Below are 21,343 nucleotides of genomic sequence, written 5' to 3' on the forward strand. Positions count from 1 at the left end.
GTACAAAATGGCACTGCATTTAGAAGAAATGCATACAATTTTGAGAGCCGGCAGTTTTAGCGACGGCGCGAAGTTTTCTGTCATACAAAAATGGTTTAAGCAATGCAACATCATAGACGAAAGATTTTTAACCGAGGACCATTTTGAAAAAGCCTACTCGAGACTAGACCCAAACTTCGTTGAGCTGAATTTGAGTGAATTCATTATATTCATGGCGATTTTAGCTCGCGAGACTAAACAGGACATGAAGATTTTTGTGAAGAAATTTAGTGATGTTAAAGAGATGATAATTGAAGAAGTGCAAAAATATATTAGAGAGAATAATATACCTTACACATAGTTTTATGGTGAATAGTGTATATTTATGCCTTAGAGCATTTAATAACCGGAGTCGCCTTTAAGAGCTTACCCCTCTACCGAAAACATTGCACAATTGTGCAAACTTTCGTATTGGACTGATATGGCTATTTGTACGTTACGTACAAATCATGTAACTAGAAATAGCAATACATTTGACGTCCCCTCCCCCGCAAAAATCGGCACTGTTTTGTACAGAAAATGACAGCCAAGGCGTCTCCAGTTACTAAATGCTCTAAGATTTATGCAGACTGATAATATTAATTATTTTTTCATGGCTACTCCCACTACAATCGAATTTTCATAGGCTACGGTATTATTTTTCTCTTTTCCATTAGCTATATTGCCAAATTATCGCCGCATTATTGACAGAGCGTTAGCGAAGGTCTCCGTTTCAGCTTGGAAAACAATGCTTTCGTGTGTCCGGATGTTCTCCTCTACAGACCGCAATTCTCAACCGATTCTCGTGAAATTTTGTGAGCAGGTTGATTAAATATATTTTCTATGTCAATTCAGTTTTTGGATTTTTTTCAAAACGGCGGAATCATAGATTTAGAGTTAGACCAAGAATAGTCTGAAGCCATTTTCATAGCCCACGCAGTGCAAGTGTTATTTTAAACGCCAATCTTCTATGAAATTATGACGTATAAATAACACTTGCACTGCGTGGGTCATCAAAATCGCTGCAGACTTTTCTTGGTCTAACTCTATTTAGTAGTAAGTTATGCCCGTGAGGTATACGGCTCACAGAGTCACTAGTAGGTACATAAATATTAAAATAAAAGACATTTTCAAAAAGTATACATTTTTATTCAGTACAATAAAAAAATAGAATACTTGCGCTAGAGTAGGTACGTTTACGATACATCGAAGGATTAGCTGGGATACACAACTAACACATAATAAATACGAGCAGAACAACGACTCCAGAAAAAAACGCTCGATATAATATTGCCGCTCATATATTCAAGCCAAATAAAAGATAGAGTTTCTGTCGTCAGTACCGTCTTTACCATAAGGGCACTCGGGGCCCGTGCCCAGGGCCCCCATCCTCCGGGGGCCCCGAAGGACAGACAATAACTGTACTTATTTGATTAGCCATAAGAAATAGAAGATAATAGTAGAAAAATGATAGTTTAATTCGCTTTTTTACTTTCCAAAAGGGCCCCAAATTCTTATGTGCCCTAGGGCCCCAGCATAGTTTAAGACGGCCCTGTCTGTCGTGTCGTATGAGGGAGTTAAAGGGCTGGCCTAGCAAAGAGGGGCGATTACTCCACCGACAAGAGCATAGCTCTTAAATATTGATGATGATAATATTTCCGATACAGGTCATAAATATATAGGAGATTATAGATGACATTCCACGGCGAAAGGTACCTTATGGCGGCTGGCGCTTAATAGTATTGGAGCGACGTTAATAATAGCATAAGCGCCAACCGCTATAAGGTACCTTACTACCTTTACCCGTGGTACGCCACTAGAGTTAAACCAAGCTAAGTTGACAGCGAGATTCATAGCCCAGACTGTGCAAGTGTTATTTTAAACGTAACTTCTATGAATTATGACGTTTAAATAACACTTGCGCAGTCTGTGCTATTAAACTTGCTGCCAACTTAGCTCGGTCTATCTCAATTATATACCCCTTATTATGTATTGTTTCAAAAGATTTTATTAATCTATAAATTATAATTATTTAATCCAAGTAAAATGTATGGGTATGTCTTAATGAGTGTACGCACACATCATGCAGAATATTTGACATACATTGTTTATTGTCACCTGCTGAGAGGCAGATATCAACGCGCTGTATCATGTAACTAGCTAATATTACTTAAGTATCATGTTTTTGAGCAAGCATTTTTGACCTTAAAACTTATAAAATCAAACTAGGCACTTTTTAGTTTTGTGTTTCTAATTATTACCTAACACTATAGAAATTTTCAATCTCGATGGTAAAGGTGACAGATGTCATGTCCATATAATTTATATTATAAAAACGACAAAACCCGCAAAATTGTATTGAAATGACACCTGTCAGCGTAGCATCAAGTTAGAAAAATTCTATAAACACAGTTGTTATATACAGTATGTATCAGAACGAAAGGCCAAGAAAGAGACCCATTAATGTTTAGGTCATACTGAGCAACCTTTACTATGGGATAAACCCCGAAATCGGGAAAAAATAATTGACTCTCCCATAGGAAATTTCAACATCAGACCAGCAAAATGTGTGAAACATCCAATTTTTTTTCCGAGTTTTCGGGTTTTAATGTTCTCATGTTCCAATGTAATAATGTTCCAATTAATGGGTCTCTTTCTTGGCCTTTCGTTCTGATACATACTGTATAAATGAGTAGTACACATATATAACATTTTTATGGAGTCGTTGTACTGCATTAGTTCTTATATTGTGACTAAAGGCTTTACAAAGAGATCCCTGATTAATTGTTATAATTATAATAAAGCCTTAAGAGCGAGATAGCAGGTACTAGAGTCGTCTCTTTCACACACAGCGCCTGAAACATTATATACTTATTTAAAGGCAATAAAATGAGTACGTACATAAGGTGCGAAAGGGAACGCCTATACCTCTCACTTTAGGACGATACAAAATTAAGTATACATTAAAAATAAACTCTTAAAAAAGATTGCCCGATATAAATATTTACAAGTCTTTGGAGGATTAATAGGATTATATAAAATTCTTATAGAAAATATCAAACATTAATTTATTGTATTAGATGTGAGAAGTGGTGGCCTAGCGGTAAGATCTGGAGGTCGCGGGTTCAAACCCCGGCTCGTACCAATGAGTTTTACGGAACTTACGTACGAAATATCATTTGTTATTTAACAGTCGCTTTTCGGTGAAGGAAAACATCGTGAGGAAACCGGACTAATCCCGATAAGGCCTAGTTTACACTCTGGGTTGGAAGGTCAGATGACAGTCGCTTTCGTTAAAACTAGTGCCTACGTCAATTCTTGGGATTAGTTGTCAAGCGGACCCCAGGCTCCCATGAGCCGTGGCAAAATGCCGGGACAACGCGAGGAAGATGATTATTTATTGTATTAGATGTGTATAGTTTGTAACAAAATGTGGTTACCCATCAGAAAAGGGCCCTTATGCGCGTGGAGCATAAGGACCGTTTAGGCATCGAACGCCACAAATCCCCCCCCGAAATCGTGCCTCCGAGTTTGACAGCTGAAGTAGGTGGCGCTGTATGGCGCCATATTTTATGGTACCTGAATTAAACGTCAACGGCCCCGTAGAGAACATGCCAATCGCTAACGCTACGTAGCGAAAGAAACGCAACTGTCACTGTCACACTAATATGGAAGAGCGATAGAGAGATACAAAGCGATTCGATGGCGAAGCGCAATCGGTTGTCACTTTGGCTAGGCCCCCAGACAACGCATAATGTACAATCAACCAGTTTTATTCCTAGGCCACTATAGAACCATTATTAAGTTTTGTTATTATATCATTTACACTCTTTTATGTCTGAATAAATGATTTTGTAATTTAAAGAATTTTTACATGAATAGGTAATTTTATTCAAGAATTGTAGATTAGATTTTTCATATAAGGAAATTGGGCCAGTATTTTCTTTAATAGTAATTAAAAAGAGTTTTTTTTTACAAGACAGAGAAACATAACTAATTTCAGATATTTTAGAAACTAATTTATATACCTACTATAAAACAGATAATGGAAGAATTTAAACATTTCAAAAGCTTATTTCCGAAAATACTGACAACAATAGCTTCATCGCGGTTAATTACTAATTCATCACACTTGCTCGAAAAATACCTTATTTCCATACGTCGGACTCCAGCGGGCATTTTCGTGGCATGTCAGAATGATAAGTAAGGTTCGCAAATCAATCAATTCACTTTCGAGTATTTGTACTTAGTATTTGGTACCTAGTATTTATAATGTGAAATTCCAACAAATATAAGTATGAACAACAGTCATAATGACACATGTCAGCTATTTATTTGTTTTTTAAGTGGCCACTTCAGTGGGCTATCAGTCATCACTTCAAAGAGTATTTACACATTAAAGATGAATAAATGATAACGGGTAACTAATTTAACTAACTATGTTACAAATACTAGGTACATTATAATACTCGTAAGTTAAGATTTTTTTGTAAACCTTACCTTGCCCTCAAACTGCCCCCTATAGTCCGACGTTTGCTTATTTCATGCAGGTGTACTGAAGGACAAAGGCCTATATTGTTCCCGCGGGAGTTATACATTGTGAAAAAAAAGATATAACTCCCTAGAGAGTTATAGCTTTTGTTCTAATTATGTCACTAATTCATACGAACCATGTAGGTTATAAAGGAGTTTTACTTTTAAAATGTCGACGTTTATTATTTAATATCTTTGCTTATGCTTATAAATTAATTTAATAGCCGTTTAAAATATTTATACACAATTTTCAATTCAAGGTCTGTGCCTTCGATGCGTACACTGCCAAAAAAATTCAATATGGCGGACGAATGTTTGAACGTCACCGTATTTAAGAATGATTTCTCTTAAAATTTAGTTTTTTCTTCGCAAGTGTGATGAAAAACATTGTGTGTAATTCCGGGGGTAAGAATATTGTTACTCGAGTCTTTTTAGATTCTTGTACAATATTCCACTTACCTCCCACGTTACACAATGTACTATTTTTCATTAAAATTTCTACACATAATATCACTGATTATAAAACTCCATCGTACAAATTTAAAAAGCTTAACAATGTAAAATAGTACATTACGATACTCGTGCGAAAAATTGGAAATTCGCAACGAGTGGCGATATATGTGACGTCCCACGGGTAAAGGTAACTTATGGCGGTTGGTGCTTACGCTATTATTAACGCCGCTCCAATACTATTGCGGTGCTATGCGACGTAAGCGCCAGTCGCCATAAGATACCTTTTTCCGACGAACGTCACACATTAAAACACGACCGAAGGGAGTGTTTTAAATCGACACGAGTTGCGAATTAGCTATTCGTACATGTATCGTACACGTTACAGTACATATGGCCCTTTAAATTTTCGACATAGTCGCGTATGTGCTAATTATCGCACTAGTGCGGTAGAGTAGCACCATATGTACATTTTTTTAACATTTATTTGCAACATGTATGCGCGGAAGCCCCTTTTAAGGTGCAATTTTTTCAGACAGCAGTTTTTAAAAAATCATAGCGTTTTTTTACATTATATGTAAGACGGTTGCCAAAAAATATTAATACAGTCTGTCAAGCCATTTCCGCAGAAAAAAGCGGCAAATCTAAAAAATGTAGGCCCGAAGGGTAATCGTCCCATAGAAGATTTGAATTTCGCGTCTTTTCCTACTGAGAAAGTTGTTTGACCGGCCCTTTGTACGATTGAGCCCACGAAAATAAAATGTATTAAATATGTATTTGTACACACAATACTCAGGTAATATAGGTAACAAATGTGTCGCTTAACTTCGAACTCGGGTAAATCCATTCTGCCCTCTCAGCAAATATCTACCCTATTACCTTTTCTTAATACCAAAATCGCATAATCTGACAGATGGATTTACCCGAGTTTGAAGTTAAGCGTCTCAAATATGTCTTCACATCTTTTATACAAATATGTGAGGTTATCTATGAAAAGGGACCTTATTGTCGATGGCGCTTACGCCATTATTAACGATGCTCCGATATAAATACAATGCCGCGCGACGCTGTCCGGCGTAAGCGCCATCGACAATAAGGTCCCTTTTCATCGACAATGCCCCGTATACACACTGAAAAACATCTCAGTCCCGATTTCAGTCTAGATATTATATCTAGTGTGAAATCCTCAGTCGTTGACACTGGGCTGATCCTTGGTGGGTCGCTTCGGTATGAAAGAGACGGTCATCAGGTCGTCCTCCTCTTGCAATAGGCAGCCGTCACTTATTTTGTGTCTGTTGAATAATCTGGAACACCAAATGTACAATTAATTAAAGTATACAGGGTGGGGCATGTGATCGGAGCAAATTTATAAACGGGACTTTTACACTATCTCCAATTAGTTTTGTAATGTTTACGATATTTTAAAGGCCGAATCACCAGAATTATCGCCGGTCTTCCCCATATTTTTTTTTTTACGAAGTGTCTCTATACATTTTGATGATATTTTTGATTGTTCGGTAGGAGTCAAAGACAATGAGACGACCAAAAAACAGCATCAAAATGCCCCAACATATCGTCAAAAATGGGTCCAAAGAAATTAGGGGAGCAAAAACGCTCTGATATATCTGACCCTAAAACTCTCCAATAATGTGTAATTGTCATTTCAATTTTTAATTTAATAGTATGTATCTTGAAATTATTTAAATATTCGACGACCGGTCTGGCCTATTGGGTGGTGACCCTGCCTGTGAAGCCGATGGTCCAGGGTTCGAAACCCGGTAAGGGCATTTATTTGTGTAAAGAGCACAGATATTTGTTCCCGAGTCGTGGATTTTTTCTATGTATTTAAGTATTTGTATATTATACAGGGTGGAAAGGCACGACGATCCTTTCCGGAAATGGGAGATAGTTTAGCCTAAGCTCTATATTTTCTCCATAGAAACTATGTTAATATGGGCAACCGTTTCTAAATTATGACCTTTTAAACATCCACGCAAAAAACTACTTTGTTCTAACCCTAACAGGTGACAGGGTCAATGAACTTACTTGTAAACAATCAGTATTCGACAGGAAATTATGCTAATTTGTTGCCATCTAACCATTTTTAGGTCTGCTTACAGCACGGTAAGAATCATTGCAGGATTTTCGCTTTCTTAGTGGTTCCACTTGTTCAATACTTGAATGAAATAGTTATGTTATTCCTTAATATTAATAATACTAACCACAACATTGTTTACAACGACAGTTCAAATGGTGACATTGACAACCACTCAAAAGTACGCAATCGTCTTATAAATATCTCTGGTTTCCTTGACTGATAAAAAGGTTTTAGTTTCTTAACACGTTTCACAAAATTATTTTCGAATAATTGGAAACTATTTAAAATAATAAAAAATTACATGTAGGTTGTGTTAGTTGCACCAAATGAACTTGCAAAAATGAAATACTAAGAATAAATCAAGAATAAATACTTCTTCAATACCAAACTAACAAACCTTCTTGCGTGGTAGGAAATAGACAAGACGTCTGATGTTTGAAATTAAATTTTCATTGAACTATACTTATTGAATGTCATATTCTTCAAATAAAAATGTTAGATGCTCGTGGCTATTTAAATTTGTGGGGCTGTGTAAAAGATATGGTGTACCAAACCAAACGGAATGTGAAACTGCGGACGAAATGAGACAAAGGCTAATTGGTGCTTTCTGCGGAGGATAAATGAGGAAGAGCATACACTATATTGCATGTGCATCGACATACTCGGGTACGGGCTGCGGCGGCGTTGTAATACACGGAGGTACATTTGAACACCGTATGTGAAAAGAAGATAGTATTAAATATTGGAAAAAAGTAATTATCTAAGAAAGTAATAAAATTGTTTGTAATATTTTTGCATGCATTTGATTTATTTGACATTTATGCGTCATTCATACATCATTGCGATACTGTCAACGATCGGAAAAAAGTGTAAAGTCCCGAGCTTTCCCGACGGAGATCCTTAATCTAGCCGTCATGTGCACATGCTATAGGGTTATCACCACAGTTAAAAAGTAGTATTTTTGCAATTTTAATTTTTTACTCAATTAACGATTCTTACCATTACCAATAGTCTCTGTATCACTTAAACGACCTAATACTTCCGGGAAGGATCGTCGTGCCTTTCCACCCTGTATATATCGTTGTCTGAGTACCCACAACACAAGCCTTCTTGAGTTTACCGTGGGACTTAGTCAATTTGTATAAGTATGTCCTTGTAATATTATTTATATAAATATCTTAGTTTTTTAGTGATGAAACATAGTGATAAGGATCACAGTAGGTTATTTAATTTCGTGTAGATATTCAAGTATTTTCTTAGGCAATATTATTAAAAAAATAATATTTCTAGTACTCAAAACGTTTTTTTAAATATCACTTCACTGAAGTAAAACCACATACAAAAATCTACAAAACAAACAAACAATGCAAAGTGTAAAGCATACGTTTAGTACACGACACCTCCGGAGCTGCACGCGTCCATAGGCTACAATAACCGCTTACCATCAGGCGAACCGTAAGCTTGTTTGCCACCAACGTGATATTAAAAACCAAATCCTACGCCGGAACATGCGACACAACTGAAAACCGCCGTGTCGCCGAAATAATTTTTAGCTTGTAAGATTTTACTATTGTATGTTATTGTTGTTGTTTGCAAGGTATGTATCTATTTATGGGCCTTAGTTGCCTGATAATAAATGATATTTGATATATGTTTTTTTTTATTTGATTTGATTAAGAATTATTTCCATACCCGTATGCGAGTACTAAAGAGGTTGCGAAACTATTATTTTTATAATGGGTATAGTTACAAAATTGAATTTCAGTACAAAATTTCAAACTAATCAACCCCAATAGGGAGCGACAATTTATGAATAAAAACAATATACCTAGGTACATGTACATATATATACCACTTTAAACTCTCGCGTTTTGTATCACATATTTAATTACACAACTCAACTGAACTCTGAACTGGTGCAACTCAGCTGAAACGTCGGAATTTAAGGTAAAAACAATGAAATTATTCAAATTATATCGCGGTAGGCCCGTTTGTGAAATTAAATATATGGACATATATAGGCCCCGTGCATGAACTATAGGGGGCAGCATAGGAGCCATCAGATTTTTGCGCGAGACGTAAATGTGTCGTTTATGCTTCCGATGTAGCCCACAAGATGGCAGAACCTACTATGCACAAGGAAACGTACCGACGAGAACGGTATTGCTTTGGCAATGTACATGTGCACATATGTTTCCGATTCAGGCCACAAGATGGCAGACCCTCCAACGTGCACGGTCCCTATACGATAAACCTATAGGTTAGTAATTGGATCAATGCATGTTTTTTTTTTCAAGCAAAAAAGCCCCTAAAACAACACACGAAAACAAAACATTGGCCTTCACCAAAAATAAAAAAACGGACAAAAACACATTTGTTATCACTTGAAATACCTCCACCGTAAAAAAACTGGCAAAAAACACGAAAAATCGCAAAAAAACTACACACCAATAACTACACCTTTATAAGAGATTTCCAGTCGCCGTTTTTGCTAGAGTGAGAGAGATAGACTAGCATTAGTATAAGTGCGAGTGAGAAGCGAATATACAGGGTGTTGCCTGTGAAATCTAAAGCTATATTAGGTTTCAGACTTACTTTCTTGAGTACAAAATGGACGAATGCGCAAAATTATATTTATAAACAAATAAATAAGTATTGTTATTTTTCTACATAACTTGTTTAATTGATCTACAAACATATCTAAAAAATCGGGCAAGTGCGAGTCGGACTCGCGCACGAAGGGTGCCGTACCATATAAAAAAAAAAACAAAAAAAAAAGCAAAAAAAAACGGTCACCCATCCAAGTACTGACCACTCCCGACGTTGCTTAACTTTGGTCAAAAATCACGTTTGTTGTATGGGAGCCCCATTTAAATCTTTATTTTATTCTGTTTTTAGTATTTGTTGTTATAGCGGCAACAGAAATACATAATCTGTGAAAATTTCAACTGTCTAGCTATCACGGTTCGTGAGATACAGCCTGGTGACAGACGGACGGACAGACGGACGGACGGACAGCGAAGTCTTAGTAAAAGGGTCCCGTTTTACCCTTTGGGTACGGAACCCTAAAAACTAAAAAAAATATCAAAAGAAAATGTCTAAAAATCTTGTTATATTTAAATAATAAATTAGTACAAAAAAGGGGCATGCAATTTACTAGGTTACTTCAATTAATCTAAATAAATAAACATAAAAAATAAATTACTATGTTTCTAAAATAAAATGTAGATGAAAATAAAAAAAATAGTAAATTCGACTTAATATTTATATTCTTATTAGATAATTTAAGGTCCCTTTTGCAATATAGCCATTTCATACAATGTTTCGTCTCCGAAATACCTGCAGAGAAATAAGAGTGACATTTGGTAAGGTAACACAGTTTGGTAAGGTCTGCAAGTTGCATGTGACACCCTTGGAATTGTAGATGTCCATAGGCTACGGACCGTTTAACAAAAAATAATAGTAAAGAGTCGGATGCGATGCGAACTGGTTTCAGTTCATCACTATTGCTTAATAATGGAATATATTCCACCATTTTTAAGTGTTTTATGTAAGGCCAATGGCTATCTGATTTTGAATGAATGAAAATTAATTAAATTAATGAAAGAATGAACGAATGGATGAATGAGTTTATAAGTAGGTGTTGAAATAAATAAATGGACGATAGATGTTGAATTAAAGAATGACAAATAAAGAACGAATGAGTGAGTGAATGAATGACTAATAATGAAGGAATGAGTGAATTAATAACTAATAATGAACGAATGAGTGAGTGAATGATTGAATGACTAATAATGAACGAATGAGTGAGTAAATGAATGACTAAAAATGAATGAGTCAGTGATTGAATGAATGACTCACTTGGCGATAGGCGAGTTCCCCCGATCCCCCACGTGGATCCTCTCGTCCAGGCCCCTGTGTACCGACACGCTGTCCAAGTCCTCCAGCCTTATGGATTGCAGGTACTCGGGAGTACAGAGCTCTTCTCTTGTCGAATGAGTGAGTGAATGAATGAATGACTCACTTGGCGATAGGCGAGTTCCCCCGATCCCCCACGTGGATCCTCTCGTCCAGGCCCCTGTGTACCGACACGCTGTCCAAGTCCTCCAGCCTTATGGATTGCAGGTACTCGGGAGTACAGAGCTCTTCTCTTGTCGAATGAGTGAGTGAATGAATGAATGACTCACTTGGCGATGGGCGAGTTCCCCCGGTCCCCGACGTCGATCCTCTCGTCCAGGCCCCTGTGTACCGACACGCTGTCCAAGTCCTCCAGCCTTATGGATTGCAGGTACTCGGGAGTACAGAGCTCTTCTTTCGTCGGTTTTCTAAAGCTGTAATTACAAAAAAAAAAATGTACAAGTCGGACGAAGTCAGACATTCAAGCGCGCGGAGCGCACTCTTACATAGGCGCCCTTTACACCGTAAGGTCGGGCTAAGCCGGATATTCAAGCGCGCAATCTTACATAAAGGGCGCCTATATACACTGTAAGCCGTGTACGCTCTGATTTACAGGGCGCCTGCGGTGCACTCCACATTGTAAGGTCGCGCGAAGTGCGCTATTACATAAAGGGCGGACATTGTTGGTCCGCATTTTCGTTAGTCAATAATTAACGTTTTAAGTTACATTACGACTTAAAACTTTATAGGAAACAATAGGGACCCAGGTCAACCACTGCGGCTGTGTCCCTGATACAGCCTATCCCCATTTTGTTTGTTTTGTTAATATTTGGAGTTGATAAGTGTATTGAAAGAGGTGAATGCACTCACGTCTTGAGCAGCAGGCTGGAGCACACCACGGACACGGAGCTCATCGCCATGGCCGCTGACGCCATCCAAGGCTGCAACTGCGATTAAACAACTTCTTGTTAAAAATTACCTCTATAACTATAATCCTATGTACCTACCCCCCTACTACTACCCTATGTACCTATGACCCCATGGGCGCCGGCAGCAGGGTGCAAGGGGGTGCACTTGCACCCCCCTGTCAGGAAAGAAAATACATTGACAATGATACATTTTTTACCCGACTACACCATTATTATGTTACTGTTCGAATAAAAACTGAAGGCGTCTAGGTTGCTGACCAAGTTTGTTCATCACCTGTCAATGAATTCAGCATCCTCCTCTACTCTACTCTTTTCCTGTGGACACTGAGTAAATTTCCTAATCCTCTGTCATAAGCTCGGGTCAATTCTCGATTGAGCATTTTTAGGGTTCCGTACCCAAAAGGTAAAACGGGACCCTATTACTAAGACTTCGCTGTCAGTCCGTCCGTCTGTCTGTCACCAGGCTGTATCTCACGAACCGTGATAGCTAGACAGTTGAAATTTTCACAGATGATGTATTTCTGTTGCCGCTATAACAACAAATACTAAAAACAGAATAAAATAAAGATTTAAGTGGGGCTCCCATACAACAAACGTGATTTTTGACCGAAGTTAAGAAACGTCGGGCGGGGTCAGTACTTGGATGGGTGACCGTTTTTATAGATAATGGTACGGAACCCAACCCTTCGTGTGCGAGTCCGACTCGCACTTGGCCCGTTTTTTGGTGTCCTAAGGCTAAAATTCCAAGTACATTTAACGAACAGTATTCACGTGGGGGCTCAGCAAAAAAATATAAGTTTCGATACCTACGTCCAAACTTATAATTTTTTGTAATAACGTATTGTCAAACAAGTAATATAAAGGAGCATTGCTTAGCTTAGAGTTTTGATTTGATTGCTTATAAAAAAATGCATTATTTATTAAAATTAGGAAAGCGTTTATGTATTTGACGGCGCGGCACTGTGTTGTGACTCAAGAATAACTCCCAAAATACGGTGTGTCTGTTTTTCCACTCTTTACGTTTATCATACGATACAATAGTGTGGGATGTGGGACAGGGACGGATATAACTCACTTGCAGACCGATGACAGCCAGAGCGCCGTTAGCCAACGGTACGCCGAGTAGGTTGTACACGGACGCGAACAGGAAGATGAGACGGACGCGCCGCACGCACGCGCGAGAGAGCAGGAGGCACGCGTATACGAGAGAGGGACAGTTATATACAGCGGGAGTATGTGGGACAGGGACGGATATAACTCACTTGAAGGCCGAAAACAGCCAGAGCGCCGCTAGCCAACGGTATGCCGAGTAGGTTGTACACGGACGCGAACAGGAAGTTGAGACGGACGCGCCGCACGCACGCGCGAGAGAGCAGGAGGCACGCGTATACGAGAGAGTGACAGTTATATACAGCGGGAGTATGTGGGACAGGGACGGATATAACTCACTTGAAGGCCGACTACAGCCAGGGCGCCGCTAGCCAACGGTATGCCGAGTAGGTTGTACACGGACGCGAACAGGAAGTTGAGACGGACGCGCCGCACGCACGCGCGAGAGAGCAGGAGGCACGCGTATACGTCCAGCAGGTCGTTCTGTGGAAAAATATAGAAGTATACATTTTTATAGTCTGTCAAACAACTTTGCTAGTAGAAAAAGACGCGATATTAATATTTTCTATGGGACTATTCTAAACTAAACTCTTCGCGCTTACATTTTTTAAATTTGCCGCTTTTTACTGACGGAAACGGCTTAACAGATTAATATATAATAAAAATATAAAGGAAAAATGGAAAATTCATTGCTTAGGGCAAGACTCGAACTTGCGACCTTTCGGAACACCGGTTCGATCGTTCTCAACCAACTGAGCTACCGAAGGTAACCAGAAGCGTGAATCTTTCCATTTCTCCGTTTATGTTTGACACGCCTTAGCGCTTCTTGAACCATTCCACTAACCGGGGTTAACCGGTTAAACCTGGAGTTACCATGGTTACCAGTACAGTTTGACACTGGGTTGACGGTTTAACCGGTTAACCCCGGGTTAGTGACATGGTGCAGTGCATGGTTAGTGGCATGGTGGGTTTTGGTAGATGTAGCTATGTGCCACCCAGAGGCTGAAATGATTTAAGCTAAAACAACGGTTAAACTCACGTAATTTTTAGTCACTCGCGCGACATGTTTCGGAGACCCAAAGCCTCCATTCACTTAGGCCACTTTAGTCACTTAGTCTTGAAAATAGAGACCTATGCTCTCCGAAACCGTTGTTTTGGCTTAACCACTTGACCGTCCGACAATAGCAAAGTATCCGAGACCAATATGCTCTAAACCGTCCGCGGGAACCTTACTATCCCAATAGTTATAGTTTTTGTAGAAAGTTGGGATGCGCAGCGCGGGGCGTGCGTCGCTAAAAAAACCCGGACGGTTGAGAGGAAAACAGTCTCGCGGGCCGGACGGTCAAGTGGTTAAGTTAACTCACGACAGTTAAAATTCGATTAAGGTGAAATGATATTTATATTGTCATTGTCTTGTCTGTCGACCATTAGATTCGGTCAAATGTCAGCCAAACTAGCTACAGGGGGGTGAGGTAATTCTATCTGGGGTGGGGTGGACCGATTTCCACATCCAGGTGTTTTGTTTCACGAACTTATCCTCATGAGGACGAGGTCGGTCGCTGCCGCTCCCGATGGCGACGACCACGTCACACACACACACACACACACACACACACACACACACACAAACGCACAAACACACACGCCCGCGCACACACAAACACATACACGCACACGCACACGCACACACACACACACAGTATAACCGTCTGTACTACTTACCCTCATGAGCACGAGGTCGGCCGCCTCCACGGCCACGTCGGTGCCGCTCGCGATCGCGATGCCAACATCAGCCTGCGCAAGCGCCGGTGAGTCGTTCACGCCGTCACCCACCTGTCACACAAATATGTAAGTTGTCAAAAAAAAACATTTTTGATACGAGCTTTTATCGCTGACTGTACTTTCCTTTCACTAATACTCATCGAGACAATTCTAACAAACCCAAAGACCATTAGGTTGCGTTCCAAAAATATATATACACGCTTCTAAAGGGGCCCACAAATTCCCAGTTCGCCGTACGATATCAGCTTGTCAGTTTAACGCAAAAGGTAACAGTTCCGAACAACATACAATCGGGTCGCGTAATAGTACATTATTGTCGAGGCTCGGAAGTAGCTACTTGCAGGCTGAGGATTCGTTTTAAACGGACGACCTTGGGAGTCCGTTTAATTGAATCCGAAGCCAGCAAGTAGCCTTCCAGCTGAGTCATATATAGTGCTTTTCTCAAAAATGGTCCAATAAATATAAATATAATAGAAATATTTTACAAAAGAAACGTTCTAATGTATATATTTTCAGAAAAAGAAGTAGAAACAATTGAAAAAGGCGGCAACGCCTTTTTAATTTTAAATTTTTAAATAGAAGTGTATTTTTCTGCCGAAAATACGCCAAACTATTTGAGACAGCTAAATAGTCGCGGTACCAACATTATAATAATAAGTACTAATCATCTGTGTGGCTGTTTAATGGGCCTGTGCCTTCATTTGATATGGCCATTTAAAACTTTTAAAAAGTTTGGAACTCGACAAATAATGGAATTTGTATGCAAAATCAAAAATCAAAATCAAAAATATACTTTATTCATGTAGGCCTAGCAACAAGCTCTTATAAATCGTAATTAATCTTAATCTAATAATCAGAGCAATTTATTGATGTTAATATTATTCCATAATAAAATTGGATTATTATACATATCAAATTTAACACTAAGAATTTCACAAAAGGATCGTCAAACATTAAAAAGATTGTATAAAAAAATACTAGTCTAGAATTTCTAGAATAAAATCTAAATGTCAAAAAAAAAAGCATAAGTAACAAAAGAAGTAGATAGTATTACATCGGAATATCCATTTCCTCATCAATAATCAAATATACCTAATAAATAAATAATCATTTCGAATAACAATTAATCCCACGTTGTAATATCATTCATGTAGTCTTGTGTGGTATAATAAGCTTTAGAAATAAGTTTACGCTTTACATAATTCTTAAATTTAGTAATAGATAATTCAGTAATATGGTTTGGAAGTTTATTATAAAATCTTACACAATTACCCATGAATGATTTTTTAATTTTATGGAGCCGAGTGAAGGGCACTGCGTGCTTATGTTTATTTCTAGTATTAATATTATTAATTTCACAATTTTTCCTAAAATTAACAATATTTTTATGTACATACAGAATATTCTCATAAATGTATTGACAGTGCACTGTCATTATGTCAATTTCCTTAAATTTATCTCTTAGTGAGTCTCTATGGTTCATTTTGTATATTGCTCGAATAGCCCTCGAATGCAACATTGCAGTCCCAAAATCGAGAGTGCAATGTTTTTAACTTTTTAATTTTTGACTGACCATAAACTCCGCACTTCGCGACCTATTTTTTAAACGGCAAAGTGGACTTTGGCGTCCATATTTGAGAAAATATATTTTACAGTACATATGGTCCTATTTTCCCGCACTAGTGCGTAAAATAGCACTTTTCGTGCGTATGTCAAAAGTTTTAAAGGGCCATATGCACTGTAAAATGTTGTACGATACACGTGCGAATAGGTAATTCGCAACTCGTCTCGATTTAAAACACTCCCTTCGGTTGTGTTTTAATTTATGGCCACTCGTTTCGAATTTCCTCTTTTCCGCACTTGTATCGTAAATAACTATTTTACGTTGGCTTGTAAAGACGTTTGTGAACTCGACCAAACGGGCCACCCCACGCTAGCGTCTCCCGAGCGTCGGCGTCTAGTCGACTATGGCTGCTGCTCGACGCAACATTGGCGCAACTGCGCAGCGACGCCATTTTCGTTAATGTATGGACCAACGCTTAAAACGTGCGTGTTGGGTGGCCCTAATTAATAGTCTTACTATTACTATTAGAATTTGCAAATAAAACATTTTTTAGAGTTTAATTGACTCACCATGGCGACCTTCTGCCCCTGCTCCTGAAGTTTCTGTATCTTGGCCACCTTGTGCGAGGGCAGCACCTCCGCATACACCTTGTTGATGCCCACCTGAACAAACAACCAAACAGTTAACAACTAAGCGGAATATTTTGTACTAATAGATTAGATTAGATTCATTTATTTCTCATTGAAAATGTACATTATATATTAGATGTCAAAATAAAATGCATTCACAAAAAGATCGTCACAACACAATATCAATAATAATTAAAGAATAATAAACTAAAAAATAAAATAATGTCCGAGAATAAATGATAAAAAGAAAATAAAATTGTAAAAAGTAATGTGTATAATACCACTTTCTATAAATAGAAAGAGTAAACAGTAAAAATCATGCTTGTAATAAAATGTGAGCCATAGTAAAAGTTGCTCAGTATAATCCCAAAACCCCCCTGGCAACGGGAATGCAGTTATTTTTTACCCACCCTGTATACATAGAAAACACCAATGCCTCAGGAACAAATATCTGCGCTCATCACACAAATAAATGCCCTTACTGGACTCTTACTACCCACTATAGTCTGTATCTTTAGGTATTTAAATAAAAGTAAACAAACAATTTGTAAATTTTCGGGTAGTTATAACATTTATTGGTTAACCGACCAATTACAAAACCGCCTGGATCAGTCACTGAACGACCTGACTTTAACCTACATTATTTGATCGTGTAATGTTTTCATCTACCATCAACTGGCTTAAGGAGCCATTTGAGGGTAGATTTTGTTTACTTTTATTTAAATACCTAAAGAAACAGAGTATAGGCCAGACCGGTCGTCAAATAAATACCTGTCTGGCGATGGCGACGGCAGTCTTCCTGTTGTCCCCCGTCAGGAGACACACCTCGAGCCCCATCTTCTTCAAGCAGTACACCGCCAGGTGCGCTTCGGGCTTCACCTCGTCGGAGACTCCTATCGTGCACACCAGCTCATCTGTAACAGAAAAATAACAACTTCATGTAGCACTGTGAAAGTCGTCATGGTAGTCGTTTCCGAGGTTTTTGGGGGTTAATGAATATTATCGTTCATTTATTTTCTTAATTATTAGGGGACATCTTGCACAGATCAACCTAGCCCTAAACTAAGCAAAGCTTGTACTATGGGTGCTAGGCGACGATATACATACTTATATACATAGAAAACACCCATGACTGGACCAAATATCTGTGCTCATCACACAAATAAATGCCCTTACCGGGATTAGAACCCAGGACCATCGGCTTCACAGGCAGGGTCACTATCCACTAGGCCAGACCGGTCTTCTTCCGTTAGAAGTGTCATAGATCATAGAGTATCCAACATGACATAAGTAAACGAGTAGAAAAAGTTATATTTTAATTTGAGTGAAGTCCTCACCATTGATGGCCGCCAAAACGGCAGTCCTGCCCAGCTGCTCGTCCGCTTTAAGCGCCTCCTGCACTCTCCGACCGACTTTGACCCCGTTGCGAGACATCCACTCCCTGTTCCCTATTAGTACTACTACTTCCTGCCAAAAAAATAAAAAACAAAAGTTAAATAAGTATTTAAAAACAAAAGATGATTTTTTTTTTAAGTTAAATAGTTGTTTTATGTATACAGGTTGGAATTTCCTAATACCACCTGGAGGAAAAGTACTCTTAATAATGGAGATAGCAAATTTCACAGAGTTGGAAAATTCTATCCTGTATAAGAATAAAAGAATTACAGAATCGTTTCTGAATAACCTATAAAATAAAATAAAAATACTTTACAAAGCTCTTAAGGGGGAGATAAGAAAACTATATTCTTATAAAACACCACGCCAATGTGTAGAAAAGGGTCCAAAATTGTATTGAGGTATTCTATAACTTGTCGAAAGCATTTGATTGGGTTGACCATAAGATTGGGTTAACAATATTACATAATTGTAATATAAAAATGAGTGACCTTGTCTTTTATCTTATCATATCTTTCGAATATAACACCGCGAGAAGTTATCAATAGAGTTCAATCACCTGCTAAGCCAAATTATGCAGCTCTTGGAGTGCCTCAAGGTACAATTCTAGGGCCCTTATTGTTGCTTTACTTTACTCACTAAAGCTTTGTTTCATACTACAGCGTTGGCAAACAAGCATACTTTCCGCCTGTAAGCGGTCGCTGTAGCCTACGGCCTACACGTACCCGCTCGTCCGTGGGTATGAGCGCGCTGAGCCTGTGCTGGGCCTGCGCGGAGCTCAGTGCCGCATCGCCCTCGCTGCCGACCACCTCTACCGGCACCCCGCTGACTGTGAACGTTGATCCAGCCCTGTTAAGAAAATACAGTATTTTTATTATTAGTAACATGCCGTGTGGTTGCCGGCTTAAGAATAGCCCACTCCGTGCTTATCCATGGATGTCGTAAAAGGCGACTTAAGGAGTGAAATGACAGTCACCTAAGTCAACTAGGGATTCCCAAGGAGGGTTAACGTCAGGCAGGCGGCCGGTTGTAAAAACTCATACCAAACCCTTTTAGCAGCATGATTATCGGACCAAATGAGATGAGCGACAGGGCTAGGGCGTACCCCGCAGGCGACGCGCAGGGGCAGCACCCGGTTCCTGTGGGAAATGGACAAGGGTTGTCGTACCAGCCCGGGCGGGGGCGACGTAAGAAGCGAGCCCGGGAACCTAAGTATGTGAGATTGAGGTATGCTAGCTGGAATATAGGGACGATGACTGGGAAGGGGAGAGAACTAGCAGATGTAATGAAAAGACGAAGGATAAGTGTAGCTTTTTTGCAGGAAACAAAGTGGAAGGGTGCGAGGGCTAGAGAGATTGGAGAAGGATATAAGTTTTACTACTGTGGGAGTGACGGCAGACGAAATGGTGTTGGTATAGCACTCGATCGTCATTTGAAACAGAATGTCACAAATGTTGACAGGAAGAGCGATAGAATCATCGCTATGAAAGTGATGTTCTTCTTCTTCTTCTTCTTCTTCTTTATTAGGGGCTATATAAGGCTCCAAAGCCTATGTATCACTGCGACCATTCCTGATCTATTGTGATCGCCACCTATTACAACTCTCGATCCAACCCTGCAACTTCGAATAGCTGCAGGATCCTTTTGGTCTCGAGAGACTTTACCTCCTCCGGGCGTAATATGTGTCCGCCCAAGATTAGGTCACGAGTACGCATTAGGCAAGGGCACTCTGTGAGGATGTGCAAGGGCGTCTCCTCCGCCTCCATGCAGAGTCTGCACCGCCCTATGTCACGTTTCCCCATGGTGCGCATGTGCTTATTTAGGCCGCAATGCCCGGTAAGCACCCTTACCAAGTTGCGCAGTTGGTTCCTAGACAGCGCTAAGGCGTTCGAGGACGCCTTTTTGCTGAAGGCCTTGATAAGCGCTTTGGAATGGTTCAAACCTGTTGTTTCTCTCCAGAGTTGAATGGTTTTGTAGTGACAGTAGGTCTTTAGGGTGAGCCGCGTTAGGCTTTTGGGGATACCACAAAAGGGCTCAGGACTGTAGTTCTTCCCCTTAGCCCCTGCTCGCGCGAGTTCGTCGGCCTTCTCGTTGCCTACGATACCCGCATGCCCCGGGACCCAACGTAGAACAACCTTGTTCCTGGCTCCAAGGTTGTTCAATAGTTGCCTGCAGTTCTCAACCAGCCTCGATGTGGTGACATCGGAGGTTAGAGCTAAGAGTGCCGCCTGGCTATCCGAATGGATATAGATAGTATGGTTGCCGTAGTTGCTTTGCAGATTGATTGACGCACATTCTAGAATGGCGTATACCTCTGCCTGGAATATAGAGCAAAAACGTCCTAGGTTTAAGCTGATGCTTTTCCTAGGCGCTTCACCGTATACTCCGCAACCTACTTCAGATCCGGATTTGGAGCCATCAGTGTACCACCTCAGGCTTCCTTCTTTCCACTTAATTTGACTGTTTGACCAGTCCTCCCGTTTGGGGATTTCCACTGAGTAAAGTTTGAGTGGACAAAATTTGGGTGACATAGTGTCGGTTGGCATCCCAAGAACAGGAATATCGTACACTGATTCATTAAACAGTCTCAGAGTTTGCGATAACCAATTACCTCTCCTCACGCCCGCTATTCTAAGCATACTAGATCTCGCCTCCAATTCTAGATGCAAGTGGAGGGGTGGTAGATTTAGTATGGCTTCTAGGGCTGCCGTCGGGGAGGATGACATGGCCCCAGTGACGATGACACAGGCAGTTCTTTGAAGGCTGCCAAGCTTCATCACTGTTACCTTCTGCGTCGTTTTCCTGTACCATGCTACAGAGGCGTAAGACACTATCGGCCTCACTATGGATGTGTACAGCCATAAGGCAATTTTGGGTTTTAGACCCCATCTGTTGCCTGCCAAACGACAGCATATTGCCAAGGCTGATTTAGCCTTTT

General features: G+C 39.7%; 1 protein-coding gene and 1 long non-coding RNA gene across 3 annotated transcripts in view; one reads left to right on the forward strand and one right to left on the reverse strand.

Moving 5' to 3' along the window:
* LOC134803823 (uncharacterized) overlaps positions 1–21,343 on the forward strand; it is a 178,104-nt gene that overhangs the window by 146,336 nt on the left and 10,425 nt on the right. The gene's annotated exons all lie outside the window — the stretch shown is intronic.
* LOC134803794 (copper-transporting ATPase 1) overlaps positions 6,135–21,343 on the reverse strand; it is a 69,096-nt gene continuing 53,887 nt past the window's right edge. Inside the window, exons 21-29 of the mRNA XM_063776629.1 lie at positions 19,131–19,254; positions 18,348–18,477; positions 17,782–17,924; positions 16,951–17,043; positions 14,758–14,868; positions 13,375–13,518; positions 11,867–11,943; positions 11,287–11,430; positions 6,135–6,305 (exon numbers count right to left, since the gene is read on the reverse strand). Of these exons, the coding sequence (XP_063632699.1) occupies positions 6,188–6,305; positions 11,287–11,430; positions 11,867–11,943; positions 13,375–13,518; positions 14,758–14,868; positions 16,951–17,043; positions 17,782–17,924; positions 18,348–18,477; positions 19,131–19,254 (1,084 nt within the window). The 3' untranslated portion in view covers positions 6,135–6,187. The remainder of the gene's footprint in view (positions 6,306–11,286; positions 11,431–11,866; positions 11,944–13,374; positions 13,519–14,757; positions 14,869–16,950; positions 17,044–17,781; positions 17,925–18,347; positions 18,478–19,130; positions 19,255–21,343) is intronic.

Source organism: Cydia splendana, chromosome 27, assembly GCF_910591565.1.
Source record: "Cydia splendana chromosome 27, ilCydSple1.2, whole genome shotgun sequence".
NCBI classification, from domain to species: Eukaryota; Metazoa; Arthropoda; class Insecta; order Lepidoptera; family Tortricidae; genus Cydia; species Cydia splendana.